The sequence below is a fragment of the Nipponia nippon genome, unplaced genomic scaffold (assembly GCF_047370975.1).
Source record: "Nipponia nippon isolate SJK-2023a ecotype South Korea unplaced genomic scaffold, ASM4737097v1 scaffold_9, whole genome shotgun sequence".
NCBI lineage: Eukaryota > Metazoa > Chordata > Aves > Pelecaniformes > Threskiornithidae > Nipponia > Nipponia nippon.
In genome coordinates this window covers 25727831-25750387 of record NW_028262413.1, presented here as the reverse complement: position 1 = coordinate 25750387, position 22557 = coordinate 25727831, and the positions used below count along the sequence as shown (strand labels likewise).

Here is a 22557-nt window from a genome sequence, read left to right as displayed (position 1 = left end):
AGCAAATTCATAAATATTCCCATTCATGCAAGCAGGAGGAAACAATAATATTAGAAGTGCAGGTATTTTTATCTGGTTTTGGCAACTTTCTATGACATATCCTATACATTTTCTATTTTTCCAAGGAAGTCAAGCTCGGAAAGCTTTCAGCTTCAGACTACTCTTAGGGAGCACTGGAGAGGATAACCTTGAGATCTTTGCCAACTCCATTAGCCAAGGATCTTGGGCAGAAAACCGCTTATTCCTGAAACCCAGAATCCCCGTAATCTCAAGTTTTTTCCCAATAAGCCATTCTCCCAGCTGACATATCCACATTCCAACGATGCTGTGTCTGGTTGGGTCCAAGCAAGTGCACGGGCCTGCATTTTGTTGAATTTTAGACAAAGTGCACAGTGCTGCATTGACGCCAGCTTCACACCAGCAGCAGGATGAACGAAACCGCTCCATTTAGCACAGAAGTGGCACACACCCGGGCGGACGCGACATGAGAGGGGACAGGGCCTGGTGGCACCCAGTTACGCTCTGAAACACCGGGACCGCTGCATCCCTGCCCAAGCTGTGTCTGGGCGGGGTGGGGGTGCAGGGAGGGCAGCCAGTGGGCCCCCAGCTGAAGCTGCTCCCCAGGCGCTGTGAGTGCCCAGGGAGGGCGGCGGGGGCCCGAGGCTGCGGCCTGCCGGGCTGCGGACGCCCTCTGAGGAAGGCCCAGCCGGGCCGGGCCTGGGGCCTGGGCCCTGCAGCCGGGGCCTGGGGCCGGGGTCTGGGGCCGGGCCTGGCGCTCCGTGCCGCGGGGGCGGCGCCGGGCCTGTCGCGGAGGGCGGCCGGGGGCACAGGGGCGGCCGCACGGCGGGAGGCCCCGCCGGCCCTTGGACCCGGGCGCCGCGCCGAGCCCAGCCGCGCCGCGCCGAGCCAAGCCATGGCGGCGCCGGGGCAGAACCTGGCCGTGGTGGTGCACCGAGCCGGGGACCTGCGCCTGGTACGGGCCGGGGGGAGCGGGGCCGTGGCTCGGCTCGGCGGGGCCCGGGCGGAGGGGGCCGCGAGCGGGGCCGCGCTCAGCGGCGCTGCAGGCCCGGGGCGGCCGAGCCGGATGGCGGCGGGGGGCGGCTCCGCAGCGCGGCCCGGGCGCGGGTGCGGGGGAGCCGGGCCGGGCCGGGCCGGGCCGCCCCGCCGCGCCGGCAGACAGCTCCCCGCGGGGCCGGGAGCCCGCTGGGGCTGAGCCCCCGGCACCGAGGCGGGGGGGCCTCCGTGCCCCCCGGTCCCCCGGCCCGTTGCCGGGTCAGTGAGCTGAACTGGCCCCGGGCTGGGAGCGGGGAAGGGCAGCGGCTGCCCCCATGCTCGAGGGGGGCTGACCCGTGGGGCAGGCGGGGCGCGGGGAGCCCAAAGCTCGGGGCTGCCTCATGGCTCAGGGCCGCCCGAGCCCCTCTTGGGTTTGTGCGGGGAGGAGGAGGGGACGGGGACCAGGTGCTGTTCGGTAGACAGTCCCGTGAGCAAGGTCTTCCCAGAAAGCAGGAATGGAGGGTGACTGTGGCTTCTTCGGGCTCCTGAGAGCCCAAGTGAGAAGCAGGCAGGAGGGTTCAAGGGGAGCAGCCCCCCGGGTCACACCTGTGCTTATGCTGGAATACCCTCATTGATAAGGGGACCTTTATTTTCAGTCGGTGCTTCAGACAGATTCTGCTTCTCTGACTGCGAACGCTTGGATGTTCCTGGGTGCTGAATCGTTGTGGTGCTGATGGAGATTTGTGTTTCCCTGTTTGGCAAGTGGCAGATGGGGGAAGGAAGATTTACATGGGCAAACGTGGACAGGCAGTTTTCTGTACAAACAGTTCTGGCAGGAGATCTCTTACGAATACACAGACTTTGGATACCTGCAGCACCTCGTTTGGGGGATGATTATCAGGGAAGCAGTTGATATTTTACCATTCCTGCACAGCTCAAGCGACCCATTCCAAAGGCTAAGCAGCGTTCGTGTGGGTGATTCCTGTGTGGCTTCCAGCCACCTTTGATATAACTGCAATTTCACTAGAAGCATGTGCAGCTTGACTTCTACTAGAAATAAAAGGCATCGCCACAGTGAGTGAGAATTGACATGGGCCCTCTAGTTCAAGAAAGTGTTTCCAAAACCCTGTGATTTAGAAAGGTGTATGAGACTTGTGAGAGTGGATGCTGGCTCCATCCTGTCTGTGTTGCAGGTCTCTAAACTGGCTTACACCCAGATGCATGAGTTTTCTTTGGGGTATTCATACTGTTGGAGACATTGGAGGTGGTCATCAGTGCTCCCCTGGCAGCTCCTCGGAGTGTGATCCTCCTGGGCTTCTTTAAAGTTTCTTTGCCACAATGTGAATGGCACTCATTTCATTGCCCCACTGATTGTGTAAGGAGTCTAGGCAGTGAAATCTGAAGTTATCTGCGTTATTGATACCTAAAGGTAGATGAGATCATCTTCCTCGTAATTCCCATGCCCTTCTTGATTCTTGTGGATGTGTTTCCTCTGGGGAGAGTCACCATGACTTCAATAGCTGACCTGCCTTATGCGAAAATGTTTTGGCTTCATTTTTGTTGACTTTCCTCTTGACCTTAAGTGGTTGCCACAGGCTCACGTTTGCTGCCACTTGAGGATTTATTGTTTTTTATGCATGTACCATATCCTCTCTTTATATGTCTCCTTTCACAGAAAACATTTGCTGCATTTCCTTCACACCCTCAGTTGCACCAGTTGCTGTCTCTGAACTTCTCAGTGAACAATGGACAGTAAGCAGAACATGCGTCCTGACATACTTTGGGGTCTTGCAGTTTGGTCACTCGCTGTTTTCTACAAATCAGGCTGGAGGATTCACTTTCTACCACAGTGTCTGTTTTTCGGCACAGCTGTTTTTTTCTGGGCTGAGGAATGCGACATACACATATTCAGCTAGAAGTTGGCTTGCTTTATCTCTCACCATGGACTGTTCTGTTCAGTCCCTTTGAGATAGCTGAGGTGGTCTGTACCTCTGATGTGTTACCAGATTGCATGCTTATTGGGCATTTTCTATATTAGAGATGACATCTAGATCAACTTCTTTTAAAAATAATGCTCTGGGCTGTGTCCTTAGTAGGACAAAACAAACACCCCACATAGAAAAAAATGCAGATACAGTTTTGAACATTGAAAATTTCAGTAGGTTGGGTTGTACTTTGATTTGCACTCCATTCAATAGAATTTGGGCCATCCTGCCCACTTACAGCACTGATTATTCAGCAGGTATTTTAACAGAGCAGCGATTTGAGAATGTATTTCCAGAATTTCTCTTTTTTTGATGTTTAGATTGGTGAAGTACAAGGCACAAGTTGAGGAATATACTGGGATTGAGAATGTGTTTAATTAGCTAAAACGCAAAACACTGCTCCCCAAAAGCAGGAAGGGATACCCCGCTTTCTCTGCAGTAGGGCAGCAGAAAATCTCCTGTTTGTTGTTATATAGCAGCTTCTAACTGGTGAAGCTAATATGTGGAGGACTCCTATAAAACGATTGCTCATCTCTCAAATCCAGAGATCAGTTTTCTTGCTAACTGAAGATGCTCTCGCAAGGAGAAATAACCGGCTGTGGGCTCACTAATGTATATGCACCAAATTTTTGAAGAGGAACTGTGTGAGCTCTGCTCAAAGGTCTTGTGCCCTATTTTGCACTGTGGGTAAAGGGGTCTAAGATGCATGAAAATATGAGTAGCAAATGGATTACGAAGAGTTCGTTTTTAGCACTAACTACTTTAGTGGGGCTTCTCTTAGAGACATGATCCTAGAGGTGGGTGCTAGGTGGGTATCGTACTGTCTTGATGTTGTAAAACATCAAGAGGGAGTTCAGTGAAGGCAAAAGGCCTGCAGACCTTTTGGGTTGAAGGGTGACTTGGGGCCAAGTGACTACTATAATTCTGGTTTTATCATTCATCCCATAAAGAGGTGTCATGCCAATTACAAGAGGATGTGACTTTAAATGTGATGTACAGTAATGTTTACAATTGATTTATACATTGAGTTATTATGTAGTAAAAATATTCTTCATCATCATCATCATCATATAAACACTGCAATATTAACACTTTATAGAAATAGGTGGTTCAGAATCTTCCTGGTTGCAGAAGGTGAATTTTTTTGTCAGCCAGTGGGTTGAAGGATTCACCTGAAACTTGAGGCTGTTCCAGGGCAGGAAAGTTTAGTATGTGGCTCTTGTCTGGGCAGGGAAGGGGAAGTTACTGCAAAATAGTTTGGAGAGTGGATTTACAAGCTGGCTGTGTGCTCACTCGATGCCCACAGTACTCCACCGTGCAAGCAAAATGAGGTGAGCTTAGGGAGGAAGTGGAGACTGCACGTTTATATCCCTCCTCGTTGCACAACAATGTCTTACTGAGCAGACAGAACCAAAAACCTGATCTGCTTACGGATTTACCTGAGCTAACCTGGACTGACTTTTCATGAAGTATTTCCATGGCCATGCACAAGCAGCTGAATGCTTTTTTGTTTTCTTTTTGTCCATAGGAAAACCGCCCAATCCCAGAACCGGGTCCCAATGGTAGGTCTAGAGATGACTGCTTCTGTCTGCTTTGTTTACTAATCTCTTTCTTTTCTCATTCTCTTGTGTCGCTCCTTGATATTATACAGAGATAAAATATTTCTGAGAAAATATAAAATAATTTAAAAAAAAAAAAGTGTGGCTGCAACAGATAATGCTGCATTTCCACTTGCAAAGAAGAGCTGGAGCAGTCACAGATACACCCCTTTATCTGGCTTTTTTTGCTTCCTGTTTCATCAGTTCGTGTATTTCACATTAAACAGCTCTTGGGACATGTCAGATGATCTTATTGCAGGACTAAATATTAATAGGCTAGGCATATGGGCTGATAGAAATTTGATTCACTAACTCTCCAGGGCTGAAATCATAGCTTAGGAAGAAGGAAAAATTGAATGGACTTGCTCTTTTATTCTTGCTCCAGTAATAGTCACGCCTCTCTTAGATTGCATTAACTTTTGTTGACAGGGGTCTTACCATATTTTAAGCTTTCCTGATTTGGAAATCCTTGTATAGTTTTGTATTTCAGCAGGTGTCTCATGAGTATGCCATTCATCCTAATGCATGCATGTGCAATTCTGGTACATTTATTTAATGCTAGTAAATTTGGGTTGTTTCAGTGCTGGCTTGGCCTTTGTTGTGGGGCACAGGGACAGCACACATGTCGCTCTCCTGGTGCCCAAGAAGCTAAGGTTTTTTACAAGGAACCTTTCTTCCTTTTCTGGCAGAGGTCCTCCTGCGGATGCATTCTGTTGGGATCTGCGGGTCTGATGTTCACTACTGGCAGCACGGTCGAATCGGGGATTTTGTTGTGAAGGACCCCATGGTGTTGGGGCACGAAGCTTCTGGGACTGTCATCAAAGTGGGATCAGGAGTGACTCATCTGAAACCAGGTAACTGGAATCAAAACTGTCTTTTTATTTGTTTTCCTGCTAATCAGTTCCTGAGAATGTGTTGATAATAGGCGGTGCTTTTTTGTTAGGTAAATTTATCTGATGTTGTGAGATATGACTTTCTCCTTCCAAGAGTGTCACTGTGCTATTAATCACCCAGCTTGGCCACTGTAGTTTATGGTATTTCTTAGGTATGCTTTATCCTGGGATACCTTGAGCTGGTCTGACTTTATTTTAATGCAGAGTAGGGCGTATGCTGGTACACAGTGCCTTTTGAAGAAGCTAGATAAAGCTTCAGAAACCATGTGTGTTGCTCTTACCAACAACCTGCTGTTAATGTTTCTTCACTGTGTGTGTTCTTGAAGGAGCAAATGGCCTCCTGCAGTGGAGAGAGGTCACTAAGGCAACTGTACCAGGCCCCGTGGTGTGACCTCTACAGTTTGCTGTGAAAAATGGGCTAAGCAGTGAATTTTGCGGTTTGCTGATGATAGCAACTTAGGCAGGGTGGAGAGGACATGGAAGAGCTAGCAAGAATTACGGAGAGACCTTAAGGGTGCCTGGGCAATAAGATGCGGGGGAAATCCAATGCAGATAAACATAAAGTGGTGTCCACGACAGAAGAAACAAACCCAGCTTCGTATCTAAAATGATGGACTCACCATCACTGCTGAAGAGTGAGACCTTTGGCTCTGACAACAGTGCATGGGAATGTTGGCTCAGTAATGGTGAAAAACGCAAATCAGTGTTAGGAAAGGGACAGAGACTCAATCAGAGGACATCATTGCACATCTGGAGCTCTGCATGCTGTTCTAGTCTCCTCCTTTCCAAAGGGATATAAAAGAAGTGAAGAAGTTTCAGAGGAAGACAAGGAGATGATGAGATGTGGAGCAGCGTCTCTATGACAAATGACTAAGTTAGGAACTTGAGCTAGGAGCTGGAGAGACAGCTCAAGGACATGTGACACAGGTCTGAAGGCTCATGGAGGGCAGGGAGAGGGCACATAAAGGTTACCTGTTCTCTGGTTCCTCCAATATCAGAGTAAGGGACAGTCGGAGCCAGGTGCAGCATTCACCCAAGATGTAGCAGACCTGCAGGCCTCCTTGGCAAAGGATGGTGTAGATGCTAAAAGTTTACATGGTGGAAGGTGGAAGAGAAATTGTTGAGGGTTACTAAATACCCTCGACTAAATACCTAATAAAGAAACCACATGCAGCTTGGGAGGCCCCACAGCTGAATATAATGGGAGGCTGGGAGAACATTCAGTATGTGCTTGTCCTGCTCCTCTCACCCCCAGACATCCCCTGTTGGCCATATCACAGGTGGTGGAGTGGGCTAGATGGCTCTTTACTTCGATCCATCCTCCTGTTTGACTGAAAGCCTGTTGGTGGGGAGCTTTGCAGAGAGATTTGGCTTTGACTGGCTTCCTCTGCCAAATAAAATGGGCTGTCTTGTGTCCCTTGTGTACTTGCAAGTTGTACTGTGGTCACACAGTTGTTTTCTTTAGTCCATCCTGCCTCGTGATTGCAATTAAATAATTATTCTTTGTCCTGCAGCGTGTGTCCTTCCAGCAGTCTGCGCTGCTCCATTGTAGCATCAAGATGTCTCTGTTCCCCAATGAGTCCTGCCTCACTCCTGGGTGTGCTTCTGCACTGTGAGCTCCCTTCCCAAGGAACAGCCATTTCCAGCTGGCAGTGTGGTGGCTAGCAGAGCTAACCTGCTGTGTCCTAATTACTTCCTCTTCCAGTTACTACAGATTCTGAAAAAAATCTGATCACCATGCGATTACCTGGGGTGAGGGCTGCCTTTTCATCTACTGAGGCTGAGTGCAAGGCAGCTGGAGAGAGGGTTGTATGTGACTGAGCTTCCATCTGCTCTGTGTCTGTGCCTCTGAAACACCAGCTCTTTTCAAGTAACTGTGAAGATCTTAGATATGAGTCCGCCATTAAGGAAGTGTTAGGAACTTGCCTGGTGTGTGCAGCATGATCTTCCTCAGTTAGCAGATGTCCCTCATGCTTCTCTTGTACCAGGGTTTCATGCTGTCTTCCGTGGTTGTTCAGTGCTACTCATACCTATGTGCCCACCTTCTTCCCAAGTAACACAGTTTGCTTTCACCCTGGCAGGTGATCGAGTGGCCATTGAGCCCGGCGTCCCAAGAGAAATGGATGAGTTCTGCAAAACTGGCCGCTATAACCTGTCTCCAACCATCTTCTTCTGCGCGACGCCTCCTGATGATGGGAACTTGTGCCGCTACTACAAGCACAGTGCCGGTTACTGCTACAAGTTAGTCGATGCCCCCCGCAGAGAAATATGTACTCCCTGGGGGGGGATTAGCTGAAGCAATTGCCTCTTGGCCCTTTTGAGTATTGCAGTGAACACTCTTTACTTGAACACAACAGGTTTTATAGCTTTCTGATCCATAAATAACATGTATAAGGCTTGGATGGCAGCCACTTTGCAACGGGTTTGTCAGGCAGGTGCAGTTTATCCCCTCTGGTGCCAGACATAAACAAACATTTCTTGCACGTTTCCTGGAATGTCACCACTGCTTTACCCTTTAATTATTTTCCTTTTCCCTTTTGCTCCCTGCTCTTGGTTTCTTTTCTGCTGTCTTTTTATATCTTGGCCTTCTTAGGATGGTGCCTGAAGGTCTGATTCTTTGAGCTAAGCTGGCTTTAGTGCTGCTTTTCAGGAAGCACCACATTGACTGCTGACACCTCACTCTGTCATTTGAAACAAAGTCATCCTACTTAGAGCAGAACAGGAACAGAAAGCAGTGTCCCTGCTAAGCTGCTTTTTTGTGTGGCACCGAGTGGCCCCACTAAGCTGCCAGCATTACACATCTGTTTCCATATCCAGTTCAGCAAACTTGAGTATATTCTTAATTGTGGCAGGACTGACACATTTGCTTAAAAGCAAGTCTGTGCTTAAGTACTCTGGCAAATACACTAGAAACCCAAATAAACCTGTGCAATGTTTTACCCACATAAGCGCATTTACACAAGGAGTTAAAAATAGTCTAAGGTAGTGGCCTCCTGAGACGGGTCTACCTGTGGAGCTTGTTCTTTCTCAGTCTGTGTGCAGCTGGTACTTCCATGAGCAAGAATGTCCTCAGGATTGATCTTTGGTGTCTGCAGAGGAAGCGTTCAGGATCAAATCAGTTGGGAGGAGGCACTTGAATGCTCTTCTCACGAGAGTCCTCGGGCAGGAAGCTCCTTTCAAAGCAGATCTCAAGCAGCTGCTGTCAGGATGAAATGCTGGTCTGGATGGGACTAATTTCTCACTGTCCAGACCAGCTATCACTGATTTTCTGTGTGTTGTTAAAATAATATTTTCTGACAACATCACAAGTTTTTGCTTGTGAGGAAGCAACTGGTTTGTAGCTGTCTTCTTCCAGGCGGAGACCTGCTTTTTTCTCCAATTTGAGTAAATATTACTTTGGCTAAATTTTTTTTTCCTAAGCTGTGAAATGCGAAGCCTGGATCTGGTGCTCCCAGGTCCAAATCAACAATGTCGTGGCCATCTGATGCAGAGCAGATTCCCTGGCATGAAGTCACTCTGCCAGCACAGATTTGCTAAGAATAGATGAAGGCTGAGCTCAGTGGGTTCTCACGTATTTGGGCAGGTGTTGTCTGTCCCTCTGCAGGTGGATGGACCCTGTGTTGGGTACTCTGAGTAATTTGATGGAGGTGGGATTGTGCCACAAAGCTGCCCTCCCTGTTGATGGAGCAGTACCCAGACCCAGTAGGAGCAAATGTGATACCAAACTCTCAGACAACCGAACGTTTGGAGTCAGCCCTTCAGTGCCTCCTGGAGATAAGGGACATGTAGACATCTTACAGCTGCCTTCCCACAACTGTCATTTCCATTACTTTGTCTTCGTGTTGGCTGAGATCTGACCTCAAGCTTCCCAGGGCTGTCTGAAAGACTTTCCTCACAGACACAGCTCCCAGCACCTGCTATGTGAGAGACCACGCTAGTGACTTTCTGGAGGGCTGCATTGTGGGGCTGGGATTTATTTCTGTCAGCAGTTCAGAAGGGTTTCACCCCCCTCTGCTTTTTTCCATCACTTGTGCTAGCTGCATTACAGTGCTGTTTCTGTCCAAAACGTGTTTTGTACTCACTGTTCACATTTTCCCTGACTGCTGGGACCAGTCTACTGGTTGAAGCACTTGGTGCATCAGGGGAGGACATCCAGGGCGTGATGGGGAGACCTGGATCTGGCTGCCTTTGCTTTATGTGGCATCACCATTGGCAGCAAGATGTTTTCTAAAAGTGTGGAGCAGAATGATTCAACCCAGGTGAAGGGTCTGGGAGCTTAATGATGGGTCCCAGCCATAAGGCAGCCTTCGAGGTGATGCATACGCAACTGTGGGGTTTATTCCAAAGGGAATGAGCGGCAAAGGAGTTTTAGGGTTGACTCACCAAGTACTGGAGAGATGGTGTGGGGAAGTTTGTGGATCCCTGTGTTTGGTGCTTAGGCAAACCTCACTGGTAAATGGTTTAGGTGTACTTGATGGTGCTTCAGAGGAGGGAAGGAGGCAATATAACCTCTTGAAACGCCTTCCAGCCCTGCATTTCTCAGACCAACAGTGAGAGTGTATTTTGCCATTGGGATTTTAGATGCCATGTTTGGTCCTCGAGTGTCACAGCTTTCCTCATCACCCTCATAAACCTCTTTGGTGACTGTTGCTTGTGTTTTGTTCTTGCAGGCTTCCAGATAATGTCACCTTTGAAGAAGGAGCCCTTATCGAGCCCCTTTCGGTGGGAATCCACGCCTGCAGAAGGGCGGGAGTCACTCTGGGAAGCAAAGTCTTTGTGTCTGGTTCTGGTATGGTGAACATATCTAGTTCTTGGGTTCTCTGCCTGCCGCAGCATGGACAGGGATGGACAGGGTGCAGGCTGGGCTTCTAGGCTCTGCTGTAAGCATGGGTCATGGCAGAGTTACAGGGATGCCAAGGGGGACCTTGAGGCTGTCCTTGCCCATGCTGCACTACAGTGCTGCATTTTGAGTAGCCCAAATGCAAAGTGCAGTGTCTGGGCGTGCTGAGCCTACCAGCTCAAGGGCGCAGAGGAGCAGGTGGTGTTTTCCTTGCAGAAAGTCCCTTTTTCCTTGCAGAGTCCCTTGTGTAGCAATAGCTGCTCTCTCAGCAGCTGGTCTCGCTGCCCTGGGATCGTGGTGATGCTGTGATCCCAGAGCTGCCCACCTGGAAACACAGTCGGAGCCTCCTTGAGCCTAGGAACATGCTGAGCTCTGGGCATGTTCAGAGCCTATGGCTGGTGCTGTCTGGCAGTTGTATATGTTCTCTTTCTCCCCTTTGTACCCAGGACCAATTGGCCTTGTTAACGTGCTTGTTGCTAAGATGATGGGTGCAGCAACTGTGGTAATTACAGGTAAGTCCTTTTAACCCTTAAGAGTGTGCCTGTTTCCTACAATATGACACTTTGACTAGTTCCACATTATTCCTTCAAGGTAACTGCTGAGGAAGGCAGCCCAAGCCCAATGCAAAGTCTATTCATGAATGGAGTAGTAGCGTGCCTGTCTGGAGGGAATCCTAACAGATGCCTCATTCCCCAGGACAAGACTTTGATCTTTGCACTAAATGGGATCTGTAAGAAGGTGCAGGTTGCAACTAGTGCTTCTCTGCTAGGTTATCGGACCAGGGTAATAACTTCTGCTTCCTAGCACAAACAAGTTGTGCAGGTGGAGTAGCTACAGTGCTTCAATGAGAATAAACCAGAGGCTAATGAGTGGTTCTTGGATGAAGCTTAGAGACCTTTTTCAGCCTTTGAGCAGGTCTTTTGTGAAGAGGCAATGCATCTGTATGACAAAGCTCCAAGTTACAGAAGCTCAGCTTGCTCCTGGTGCCTCTGATCACTGACTGTTTTTTTTTTTTTTCCCGATTTGAGCTCTTCTGACTTCAACTTTGTGTTTTGCCTTTGGCTCATAGATCAAGCCTTGAGGATCAGGTTTCGTCTTCCCTGTAGTATTTATAGACTTTGATTATATCTGCTTCTAGTCTTCACCTAGTCATGCAGACCAGGCAACACAGTGTATTTTATACCCTGTTTGGAGCTATTCTTGGAGGTTTGCTCTGAGCAGTTTTTTTCCATTCTCTTGTAGTGCTAGGTGATGACCTGGACACGTGTTTTCACAGTCCTTTCTGTGTCCAACCACATTGTCCCTCTCTAGTTCTCTTTTGCTGCCCTTCTTTCTGCTGTCCTACTTGGGGGGCTTAATTTTCCACTGATTATCCGCAATGACTGAAACGACCTTTTCAGGGTCCCTGCATTTCAGAAATGGGTCTTCCTTGCATAACTGTGTCCTGGAGGTTTCTAGTCCACTGCTGCTTGCAGCCATGTTTTTGTTTAGCTGCACCTGGAAAACTGCTGAGGATGGAGATCACACCTTTCTGGGTACTTACTCCAGGATAGCACCACCTCCTAATGAAGAAGGTATTTCTGGGGTCCGCTCACAAACTATCACGTGTAGGTATTTCCCCCTGTATTGTCTGCAACAACTGAAATGAGCCTCCATCGTCTTTGCAGCATCTTCTGGTTGTTCCAGACAGCCGTTAAATCCCCCCTTCTCTTTGCCCTGCTAACCCAGTCCAGCTCCCTCCACCTCTCCTCAAAGGTCAGGCTCTTCTCTGTGTAGCTTGCCCACAAGAAGTGAGAGCTGGAGTAACCTCAGGAGGTTCCCTGGTTGAAATTTTCAGCTGGGATTTGGACAGGGCCTGGGAGTGGTCTTTCCACTACTCTTTGATCCTTCTGAGCAGTGGTGGCTGGGAGGAGCAGTTACAGGTACGACTAGACAACGAGCATGGGTTGCTGCAGCAATTTTGGGCCAAAGACCCAACATGGACCTTTCAGACGGCTGTTACTCCACCTCCCACACTTTGGGCCAGCTGTATTTTTGACCTCTCTATTACTGTGTTTCCATCTTTGGGTTGAGAGACAAAATTCAGGTCCCACCCTCTTGCCTTTGTGGAAACATTCTTCAGTAGCATATCAAAACCTAAGGCAGATTATTGCCTTCTCCTCCCTAAATCCTCTTGCTGACGAGGCCAGGGCACTTTTTGCTCTACTGGCCTCACCCTGCAGGTGTGTGCTTGGTGGACGTGATCGGTCCAGGCTTTAGATTTTGCAAAGCGTTGTCATTTGAGGATGATGTTTGCATAGCAGGAAAAGCAACTCTGCCTCTTGAATCACATATGAGGAACCTTGCTGCCGAGCTGAGCTGGTGCAGGGAGTGGTGGGTGACCCAGTCCTTGGGTGGGGAAGGGTTTGGTGAGCTGGCAGGGGTTGGTGGTGCTGAGGCAGCTGGTTCAGCCTTCTGCCCCATTCCTGGTCCTGCCTGGGTGTATTCTTCCCTGTAACACTGGGAGCTGCTGTTGTCTCTGCCCGTAGACTGCTCCTGGGGACCTTTGGCAAGCAGGTCTGTATAGCATGTGCCATAGGGCTTCAGGTAGCCATAGGAAGTTTTTGGTACCTGGTTTGTAGGGTCAGCAAGCTCAGCTACATGGAATTAACCCCTTCTTATCTTTATGCTTTGGCCTAGGTAATGATTGTAACTTGTAGACATCTCCCACCTAAGAGGTGTATGGCTGAGATGCTCAGAGACACCCATGGAGGTGCTGTCCCTAGTCAAATATTTGTATGTGATGTGAACTGAGGAACGGGTTTAGTTTGGCTCGTTGCCGCTGGGGATTTTGCTGCCCTTCTCAAGGAACTGCTTTTTGTGTCGGTTTTAGGAGCATGTGAGGTGCCTGTCTGCCGACAAAGGCCCTCTTGTACTTTGCTACCAGATTCTTTGAATTCATTGCCCGGAGATTTTATGATGTGTTTGTCTGTGAAGAGCTTTGTCTATGCAGCACTTAAGGCTTTAAATGTTTGTGTTTGTTTTGACAAGCTGCACACAACTATAGAAATATCTAGAAGAGCTTTCTCCTGACCTGGAGAGGACTCACCACCTACAGCTTCTGTGGTGGGTGTCTTTGGCACATGTGGAGTCAACGAATTTTGGAAAGTTATGTCTCTGCCGAGGGGTCTTGTCCCTTCTCTGGGACTCCCGGAGAGCAGCTGGCACTGTAGCTAGAGACTAATGCTCAGCCCTACCCTTCCAAAGGTTTGTGTGTGCCAAAGCTTGCCTTTCCTCCCAGATAAGGCAGCTTGCCTGATAAAAGGTATTAGTGCTTAACCTTTGCTCTTCTCCCTGAAGTGCTTTATTCCTGGCAGACTAGTGTTCTCCCTTTTGGCGGGGGGTGGTGGTGTTTGATGTATTTAATGGACCGCAGTTGGGTGCAGAAGATCAGTTTGTTTCATGGGTCCTCATCTACTCTTCCCTAAGGTCTATGGCTTTCTCCACTCCGCTGCTGAGTTGGTGTGATTGATATTTATGGGCAACCTTCTACTGTCCTTCTGCCTTGCCGTGGACATTGCTGTTGCTCTGAAAAGCTGCTTTTCTCCTTAGAGGCATGTAAAAGGGCAGCCTTATTCCTCAGCAAGTGAAGTGACAGTTTGGTTGTTCGTATGGCGGTGTTGGGCTGTCTTGCCTTACTCTGTCTGTCACTAAAGGTATACTTAGTAATTTCTACTTAAGGGAAACTATTCTCCTTGTGCTATCTAAATCTGAAGTCCTGGGTGCCGGTGCCTCCAGAAACCCTGGAAGTCAAGGTCAGGGAAGATAAATAACTGGACAGAGTTCAACTCCTTTGTGAAAGAAGATCAACATAGGAAGTTGGAGAGCTTCAAGAATATTTGCCTGCTAAGTTGGCTCATAAACCGTCACGAGAAGCTTAAATCTAATTTGATAACTTCTGTGTGAGCAAGAATGGGCTACTCTTAGTCTGGCACCCAAAACTTTAATTAGCTCCAGTGGCTGGGAAGTGAAAACAAATTTCTGACTAGAGGCAAGATGCAACCCTTTAATTGTATAATTGACCAGTTTCCCAAGAGTTGTGTGGGGTTCAGCCACAGTAAGGTTTAAAATCCGAATGACTTGGTCCTTCTCAAGACTCACAAGTGTCTGAAGCTCTAAACCTTCTCATTTGATAACCTGCAGATCTGTCAGCTTCAGTAAGTGCTTAACGATGATTCACTTAGGCCAGGTGTACCAAGATGTTATCACAGTTCTGATGGGTCTGACAGTATTGCTGCTGCATCCTGTATGCCTCTCCAACACGAGGACTTCCTTGAGCAGGTCAGCAAACTAGAGGCCAACTATAGGAGAGGTGTGGGGTTTTCCTGCCTGAGAGCAACTTTTGTGGCCACTTTGAAATGCATTGGCTGGCAGGACAGCCTGTCTCTCCTGTTGCTCCAGGACACTGCTTCTGGATGTATTTCTGCCAGAGAGACAGTATAGAGTAATTAGTGAGTGGGCAGATACTACAAACAGCTGAATCCAGCTGTATCTGTTGCACACTGGTGTTTTGAGCAGGGCACTTTGTGGGGAGTTTGGTCCATTGCTGGGAGCACTTTTGAGCCCTTATGGTCTTGCTGTACACTGAGATTTGGGAGACACCAGCCATGCCAGGCAGAAGTGCTTCTTAACTCTTCAGGTGCCTCAAAAATAGCAGTTCTTGCTGCTTGGGAGGTCTCTGAGTGCAGCGCTGCTAGCAGAGGGTCAAGCATGACTGCACGCACAGCCTGAGGCCCAACAATCAGAGCTTGGGATGGACAGATGTGACTCATGCCTCCTGCAGCCATAAGAATGAGAGCCCATGTCCAGGCTTCCAGGGTGATACTGCCCTTACTTTTCAGCCTTGGCTTTTGCTCCTTCATCTGCATTTTATTACTCTTTGTTCTCACTTCTTCAAACTCCCTCCACAGCTCTCCTGGGTGCTCATTTTGGTGAGTGTGCCCGCACCAGGCATCCCAAGCCCTCCTACTTGCTGGTGGGGGCATGTCCATCACCTGCCCTGGCAGTAAGTAATGTCACATTTGCTGCGTGATGGGCAGGGCAGGTCCTCTGCCCTGGCTTCCTCCCAGCGCTGGGGCTGAGTCAGAGCAGCTCATGTCAGAGCAGTGGCCTCGTCCTCCTTCTCTTTTCCCTTGGTATTTCCCCCCTACCCCCCTCTTTGACTTCTCTGAAGACTGTGTCCTGGTGAGAGCAGTATTTTCTTCTTTGTGGTGAGTATGCTGTGTGTCCTGGAGACAAGTGTGCCCCTGGCAAAGGCATGATTTTCCGAGTCTTCAAGCCTAGTACCTGTGGCAGGAGACATTGCCCACCCCTCAATCTTGGGTGTAGGAAATCTTGGCTGTTACATCCTCCTTCGATCCGGATGTCTTTTCCAGTGCCAACACACAGGCCCCTGTAGACCACTGCTTCAGTGGAAGGCAAAGAGGCTGTTTATGCCTGGGAAATGCCACTCCTCTTTTCTGCTGTCCACCTCCTCATCTCCAGAGGTGTCTTGGTCACCAGTGATGCCTGGAGAGGGGTGGGTGACTTTCTTCTGGGGGACATGGAAGAGAAGAGACAAACAGTATGGCTACCTGCCAGGGCAGCTTGCTCCATGGTACAAACCATTTTATGGATCTTCAAAAGATATTTATAGCGCTGTCAAGAGGTACCAGAGTAAAGCCACGCCCTCATAGACATTTATCATCACCAGCTTTGTTGCTCTGTGTTAATGGGGTATCCAAGGTCCACCATATTACCAGATCCGCTCCCTTTTTCTTATGGGCTTGCCTGCTAATTCATCTGTGGCGGAAACTGCCTTGAGAGATGCTCAGCAGCCTCTAGTGCTGTTACAAGGAGGGTAAAAGGATGGGAGAGGTCTGTAACAGCAGGGATGCACTTAGTGTTGCCAACTAATGCGTTCTGCAGTTTGCTTGGCTGAAAGCATCTGCTGATGGTTCATTGAGGAAGCCCTCAGAGAGTTCGTGATCTGCTTTCGTCTGGTATCGTTAGAAGTGAAATAGCCACGTTAACAATCCTCTGAGCCTAATGTCTCCTGCCAGAAAAGCTTCTCAATGCTGTGCTGTCCATAGCCAGGTGATTTCTGAGCCATCAGGGTGCAAGGTCAGAGCAACCTTGCCTCTTCCTAGTGCCCTTTGAGAGATATCTGTGAGAGTGTGAGCAATAGCAAATAATTTTGAGAGCCAGGGAAGGAAAATGCAAAAGTGAGTGGTGTTTTTTTGCCTCATTGTAGGCTCCTCCCTAGGTTAACTCGCTGAGCGTGTGTATAACGTGTTTTTTTACCGTCCTTTTTCACTAGTGGATTATGGTCCCGTGTCAATTAGTGAAGCTGCTTCATGGCCAGAGAGGCACTGGGCAGTGCAGGGTTAGACAGTGGCAGTTTTGGTAAGATACAACAGCACTCTTCAAACAGGGCGAGTGTAGGTCAGTGCTGCCCTGTCTGTCCTGCCTTCCTGCTGCCTTTTGCCTTTGCCTGCACTGAGGTTCCTCTGCTCTGCGGTGAGCATCAGGACAGCAACGCGCAGTAGCCCGGGGCAGGCACAGTAGCTCGCCAGTGCTTGGCCACAGCTGTTCCTGCTGCAGTTCTTGCATCAATGTGCGTGCCCTTGGGAGTTAAGCTTGGCTGCCTTCTTTGTCTTGGCACACTCTTGGATGTTCTGCAGTACCAAAGAGAAATTGGGAGATATATGGATTGGTGTTCTTACAGAAGACACCCCTTGTGTCTAGCAGTGACAGCTGTTCCTTCACTTGGACGTTGCTTTGCATGGTGTGGATTTTGTCTGTGAGTTTATACTTTAACCTCTTTGAAGCACACCCTCAAGCCTTTGGCATCTCCTGAGTATTTACATTGTCCCCATTGCTTGTCCTTCTCTGCCTGCCTGGAAAAGTGAGCAGGTCTCCTCCCTGCCTCCTCACTGAAGGCTGCATGAATTTGAGGGAGGGAATGTAGACCCTTTCCTTTCCTGGTTGTGTGCTGCCCTGTGAATGCATGTTCAGACCCCAGATGACTGTGCTTCCATCAGGGCTCCTTGGTGGTGGCCTACTTACATCAAGAGTGGGAAGCCCTTTGGTCTGGGTGGTCTACATAAATTCTTGAGAAGGTACAAGTGGGCTGGAGCTTTCCATCTTCTCCTATTGTGTAACAAATACTCCCTTCTCTTCTGAGATAGCTGGTCACCAAAGAAGGTGGCTCTGTTGAGACATCAGATGGGGGTAGGAAGCAGACTGCAGGCTCAGTCTTGCTCCCCTTCTGCTTCATATAATCCTCCTGTTATTGACTTGTTTTGTCTTTCTCTAGATTTATCTGCTTCTCGCCTGCAAAAAGCTAAGGAGGTGGGGGCAGATTTCACCATTCAGGTAAAAAATGAGACCCCACAGGAGGTGGCCTCCAAAGTGGAAAGTCTGCTTGGCTGCATGCCCGAAATAACTGTGGAGTGTACAGGAGTGCAGGCCTGCATCCAGGCTGGCATTTATGTGAGTACCACTTGGCCCCAGGGTAGAGCAGTGATGGCATTGGCTTTCCTCTTTCTGGGACGCAGCAGTGAATGACGGTTATTTCGCCCCCGTAGTGTTTAATTTCAAGGGGCTTGGTGGGGGGGAGAGAAGGTGCTCGTTAGACAGCAAACTAAGAGAGAGAATTAAAGAGTTAACATCTTTGCAGACAGCATGGAGATAATTGTTTGATTTGATGCTCAGGTGCTTTACCACTTACCAAAGAGACTACAGTAAGACCCCGAAACCCAAGCATGGCTACACAGCAGCGTCAGGCAGCTGGTACAAGTAGGGCAGCATCTTCCATTAAGTTGAAGTTATGTCCAAATAAGGAGAATAATTAATAAAATTAATGCCAGCAGGTGAAGAAAGCAGTTAAGGAGGGGATGTTTTGCTGTCCTGAACTGCCTAATGGGAGGATGTGGAGAAGGTAGTGCACAGTTTCACAGTGAAAGGACAGGAGACGAATGGGACAAGCTGCAAAAAGAGAAAATCAGTGGAGCATCAGGCTCTTAGTTTTACATCTCTCCCATTCAAATCTGAAAGTACTTTTCGTACTCCTAAATGCCAGTCATTTTTCAGAATGAGATTTAGATACCAAAATCCTTCGGGGATTTTTTAAAGATTGCTTTTTAAGCCTTGTTTATTGCATGTTTCATTCTTATGGGCTCCTGGCAGCATCCTCCCTCTCCCCTGGCTTCTCCACTGTGCCCTGCACAGTCCATTACACCCACAAAGTGTGGCTTTATTTTTTTACAGACCTCTGTGTAGGCTCTGGTGACTGTTTTTTTGCAAAATATAACATATTTGTATGTTTGTTTTCCAGGCCACTCGTTCTGGTGGGACCTTGGTGCTGGTGGGTCTTGGGCCTGAGATGGTCACTGTGCCCATCGTGAATGCTGCTGTGCGGGAAGTGGATATCCGGGGGATATTCCGCTACTGCAACACGTGAGTCTTGTGCAGGGTGGGCTGGTGTTTCTCCAAGTCTGTCCTTAAGCAAGTCTGTCCTTAAGAAATTCTTGCTTTCCACAAGGAGAGAGGATGTGGAAAAGGCTAGTTTTCCTTACAGTTGGTTAAACCTCATGTCACTCTGAAATACCAGCGCTCTAGTGCAGACAGTGTGACTGATGTGTCTTGCATTTTTTGTCTTTGTTCCCAGAAGAGTCCTGCACTGCAAACTTGACCACAGCAAAAGCAGCCAATTGGGTTGTCCCGCTGTCCTATTTCATGCAGCATTTGGTGCAAAGAAAGGAAGAGACCCAACAAACGCTTACTGTGCTGTAAGCAACCGGGCCAAAATGAAAAAAAAAAAAATCAAAATTAACATTTGTGCCTTCAACTCACGTCCTGTATAAAGGGAAGGCCAGGTGCTGGGAGTGTTTTGGAGGAGGTTGGCTTGTCCACAAGCGTGCTGGCTCATGGCATGGCAGAGGGGAACGCACAGCTTTTAGCTGCTTCAACCCTTCGTGGTGGGAGATCAGCAGCAACATGGCCTGGCACTGTCCCCCCACACTGCTTTGTGAAAAGCTGGCTGCCTCCTGGTGTCCACCTTCCTAACTGTTACATTGTCAATTTTGAGGCAAGTGGTACGGGGAATCATAATTCTGGGCAAAGAGTCAAAATGCCAAGCACTGCATCCTGTGTCAAGCTGTGAATACACAGCCTTGCTGGTTGTACCCACTCATCTTGGAAGGAAATCATGTTGTCAGTCTTGTTGGAGATCAGTGAATGCTTGGATGAGCAAGAGCCATGTTTAGTTTTCATCATTTTGCTGGAGCTGAAGATATATCTGGAGCCAGTTTGAAGGCATGTGGGCTCTCTGTGGAGAACTGAGCTGCATGGCTCGTGGACAGGCACATCTTTTAGTGTACTGAAGGCTGGCCTCTCCCTGAAGGCAGGAAAAGCTCAGCTGTTCTCTCTTTGGTCTTGTTCTCCTTGGGCAGGGCTTGAGACCCAGCATTGCACACTGGCAGCCTAGTTTCTGCTGTGTTCAGAGCTGTAGTTTCTTCCCAGCAGAGCAAGAATCTGTGCTTAGTCTGTAGAGGTGGTTTTCCAGGAAGGATTTATGAGATGTAGTGAAGCTCCTTCTTAAAATGAGAAATGTCTTTAAGTAGATGGTTTGGGAATTAGATTAACTGCTGCATTCCTTTGTATCCCCATCACTCTAATTTGGCCCATTCAAATGGAGCAGCAAAGCAATGAAATTGCATGAGTTTCCACCAAACAAGAGGTTGGAAGCTGGCTGAGGCTTTTCCTTTCTTCTCCCTGCACCGAGTCAGTGAGTTTGAACTCCGGAGTGATCACTCTGCAAGCAGGGAGGCAGGGCAAGAAAAGAGTGGCACACAGCAGTTTTGTTTTTCATTCAATGCTTCAGATGTATAGTTGTTTCCTGTGATTTTCACTTGCTCAGCCTCTTGAGGGTGAAGCACCACCAACTGTCTGTGTATAGCAGGGCCTACCTTCTTGGTGCTCAACAGCCCAAAGCAGTTGGCTTGTCCCACCTCCCATGCCTGATGCATGAGGTTTCCCCTCTGGAAGATTGTTTGTGGGCAAAACTCCCCTTGGTTGCCTGGGCTGAAGAAATTACTGTAATGAAACCAGGCTCCTCCAAGCTCTTTCCTTGGGGCTCCAAACTGGTGACTGCTCTCATCTCCTCCTCTCCATTTCCCTTGCAGGTGGCCTGTGGCAATTGCTCTGCTTGCATCCAAGCGGATCAACGTCAAACCCTTGGTTACGCACCGCTTCCCCCTGGAAAAGGCTCTTGAGGCGTTCGAGACCACCAAGAGGGGAGAGGGGGTAAAAGTCATGCTGAAGTGTGACCCCACTGACCACAACCCCTGAGATGCTACAGTGCCCGGTCCTCTTCCCCGTTACACCGCCTGCCTGAGATGCAAAGCATGAGGCCGCAGGAGGCTGATGTATGGCTGTTGCATGTTTACACAGTCACCTTATGCAGGCGCTGCTTTGTAATAGAGCTAGAAAATCAAATGGTAATGAGGGTGAATGGCACTGAGGGATACACCATTAGAGTATTAACGGGTAATTACAAATGGAGAACCAATAGGGAATAGTTTGAATCAAAACACCACTGTTTGGTTAGAGATGATGGTTCACATGGTTCTTCTCCGACAGACCCACTGCACAGAAGATCCTGGGTCTCTCTGCGTGTATCAGGCAGAGCCACCTGCGTGGCTCTGGGGTTTGTGTGTGTGGATGCACTGCGGAAGGGTGTCACCAGCCACATGGGTGAAGTGAGGACAGAGGTGCCGGTGCTCCGCCTTCCTGCCCCAGCGCTGCCCTGGGGCTGTGCTTACCGCTGTGTGGCAGTCCCTGGGCGTGGGATAGCCCTACGTGAATACTCTGCCTTCCAGTTGCACCTTCCCTCAGGGATGCAAAGGGACTGTAACAGCCTGTGGAACAAAGCCTGTCCAGCCCCTCTCTGCCGGAAGCATCTGCACATGCAGGTCATTCTCTCCATGCTCTTTGCAAATAGCAAACTGCGGGCCCAAAGCCCAGAGCTCAGGGCTTTTTTGGAACAGATGGTCTGGAGGCTGGCTGGGACTATATCTGCTGTGTAAGCCCACCCCGGCAGCTCCCCATGGGGTAGAAAGGACCTCTGCATAGCAGGCTGGAGTGTGTTTGCAGGTAAACTGCCCTGTCTCCAGCTGGGACTGCAGACAGCCCTGTCCTTATGTGGCTCCCAAGGAGGGGCTGCAGTTAGAGGGCACAACTCGCTTTTAGCATGGAGGGAAGCACAGGTGAGAAGTAAGGAGACAGCATCACTCAAAGGTTTTACCACTGCAAATGAACCATAACTTTTTGGGGATATCAGGCCTTCCTGCTGAGTTTGTGAGCTACGAACAAGGTACTAGTGAGGTAGCAGGTTGCAGATAACAAAATCTAATCTTTGATTACAGTCACGTTAATTTTAATACTGGGCAATCAGTCCCTTTCTGGGGCCGGTACTGAACTTTCCTCAATAAATGTTACCTACCTGATGTGTCTGTGTCCATTAAAGCGTTGGGTGGGTGGTTTGAAGGGGTCTCTGACTTTGGGCCCTGGGGACTGTGCAGACCCCTGGGCTGTTGCACTGCTGGGTCTTGCCAGGTTGCAGGCGAGCTCAGTGCTGGCAGGACCATGAAACCTTAAATGACCCAACTGCTTGCAAGTCAAAGCTTGTATTTATTGCAGAGGTGACTAAGTTAATCTTGGCAGAGGTAGAAGCCTGCAAGTCCGTGCTGTGTTTTACAGGGCTAAGAGATAACCCAGGGGAACTTGCTGTAGCCGGAAGGAGAAGCAAAGTACTGCTCAGAGTAAACTGAGTTGTTAATGTGTCAGCCTGACCAGGTAAAACCTACCCAGGAGCCTGGCGCTGTAATCAGATGTGGTGTTCGCAGAGCCCATCCAAGAATTGTTAAAAGGCACCTTGCTGAAGGGTGTGTGATGGGTGTGGAAGGGAAGGCTGCCCAGCTTTTGGCAGTGGGGGTGAGCCGAGGCTTCTTGCTGTGCCGTGGGGTTCTCCTGACCCCCGACTTCTGTGCTGGGGGGAGCCCCACTGGCATGGCTGGGGGCCATTGCAAGACCCTGTTATTACCATGAAATGTAGAGCTACTCCCTGCAGTTGGGGAGCAGGGAGCACCCCAAGGGCTGAAGCTATTCCCATGGCTCAACCTCTTTGGGCTCCTTGGCTGCAATTTGCTCCCATTCCAGGTCTTGCT

At 49.1% G+C, this 22557-nt stretch overlaps 1 protein-coding gene across 1 annotated transcript; it reads left to right on the top strand.

The window, feature by feature from the left end:
• Positions 1–819: 819 nt before the first annotated feature.
• On the top strand, positions 820–21837 carry SORD (sorbitol dehydrogenase). Its single transcript, XM_087744264.1, has 9 exons — positions 820–973; positions 4507–4540; positions 5266–5430; positions 7551–7710; positions 10140–10258; positions 10756–10821; positions 17646–17821; positions 18666–18787; positions 20515–21837. Exons 1-9 carry the CDS (start codon positions 914–916, stop codon positions 20678–20680), a joined length of 1068 nt encoding a protein of 355 aa, XP_087600390.1. The 5' UTR covers positions 820–913; the 3' UTR covers positions 20681–21837.
• Positions 21838–22557: the final 720 nt, after the last annotated feature.

Excerpts from the sequence above, each read along its gene's own strand:
- SORD (XM_087744264.1), top strand. The coding sequence starts at position 914 with ATGGCGGCGCCGGGGCAGAACCTGGCCGTGGTGGTGCACCGAGCCGGG. Across the intron at positions 7,711-10,139 it reads AGTGCCGGTTACTGCTACAA|GCTTCCAGATAATGTCACCT; the intron begins GTTAGTCGATGC and ends TTGTTCTTGCAG. Across the intron at positions 18,788-20,514 it reads ATATTCCGCTACTGCAACAC|GTGGCCTGTGGCAATTGCTC; the intron begins GTGAGTCTTGTG and ends TTTCCCTTGCAG.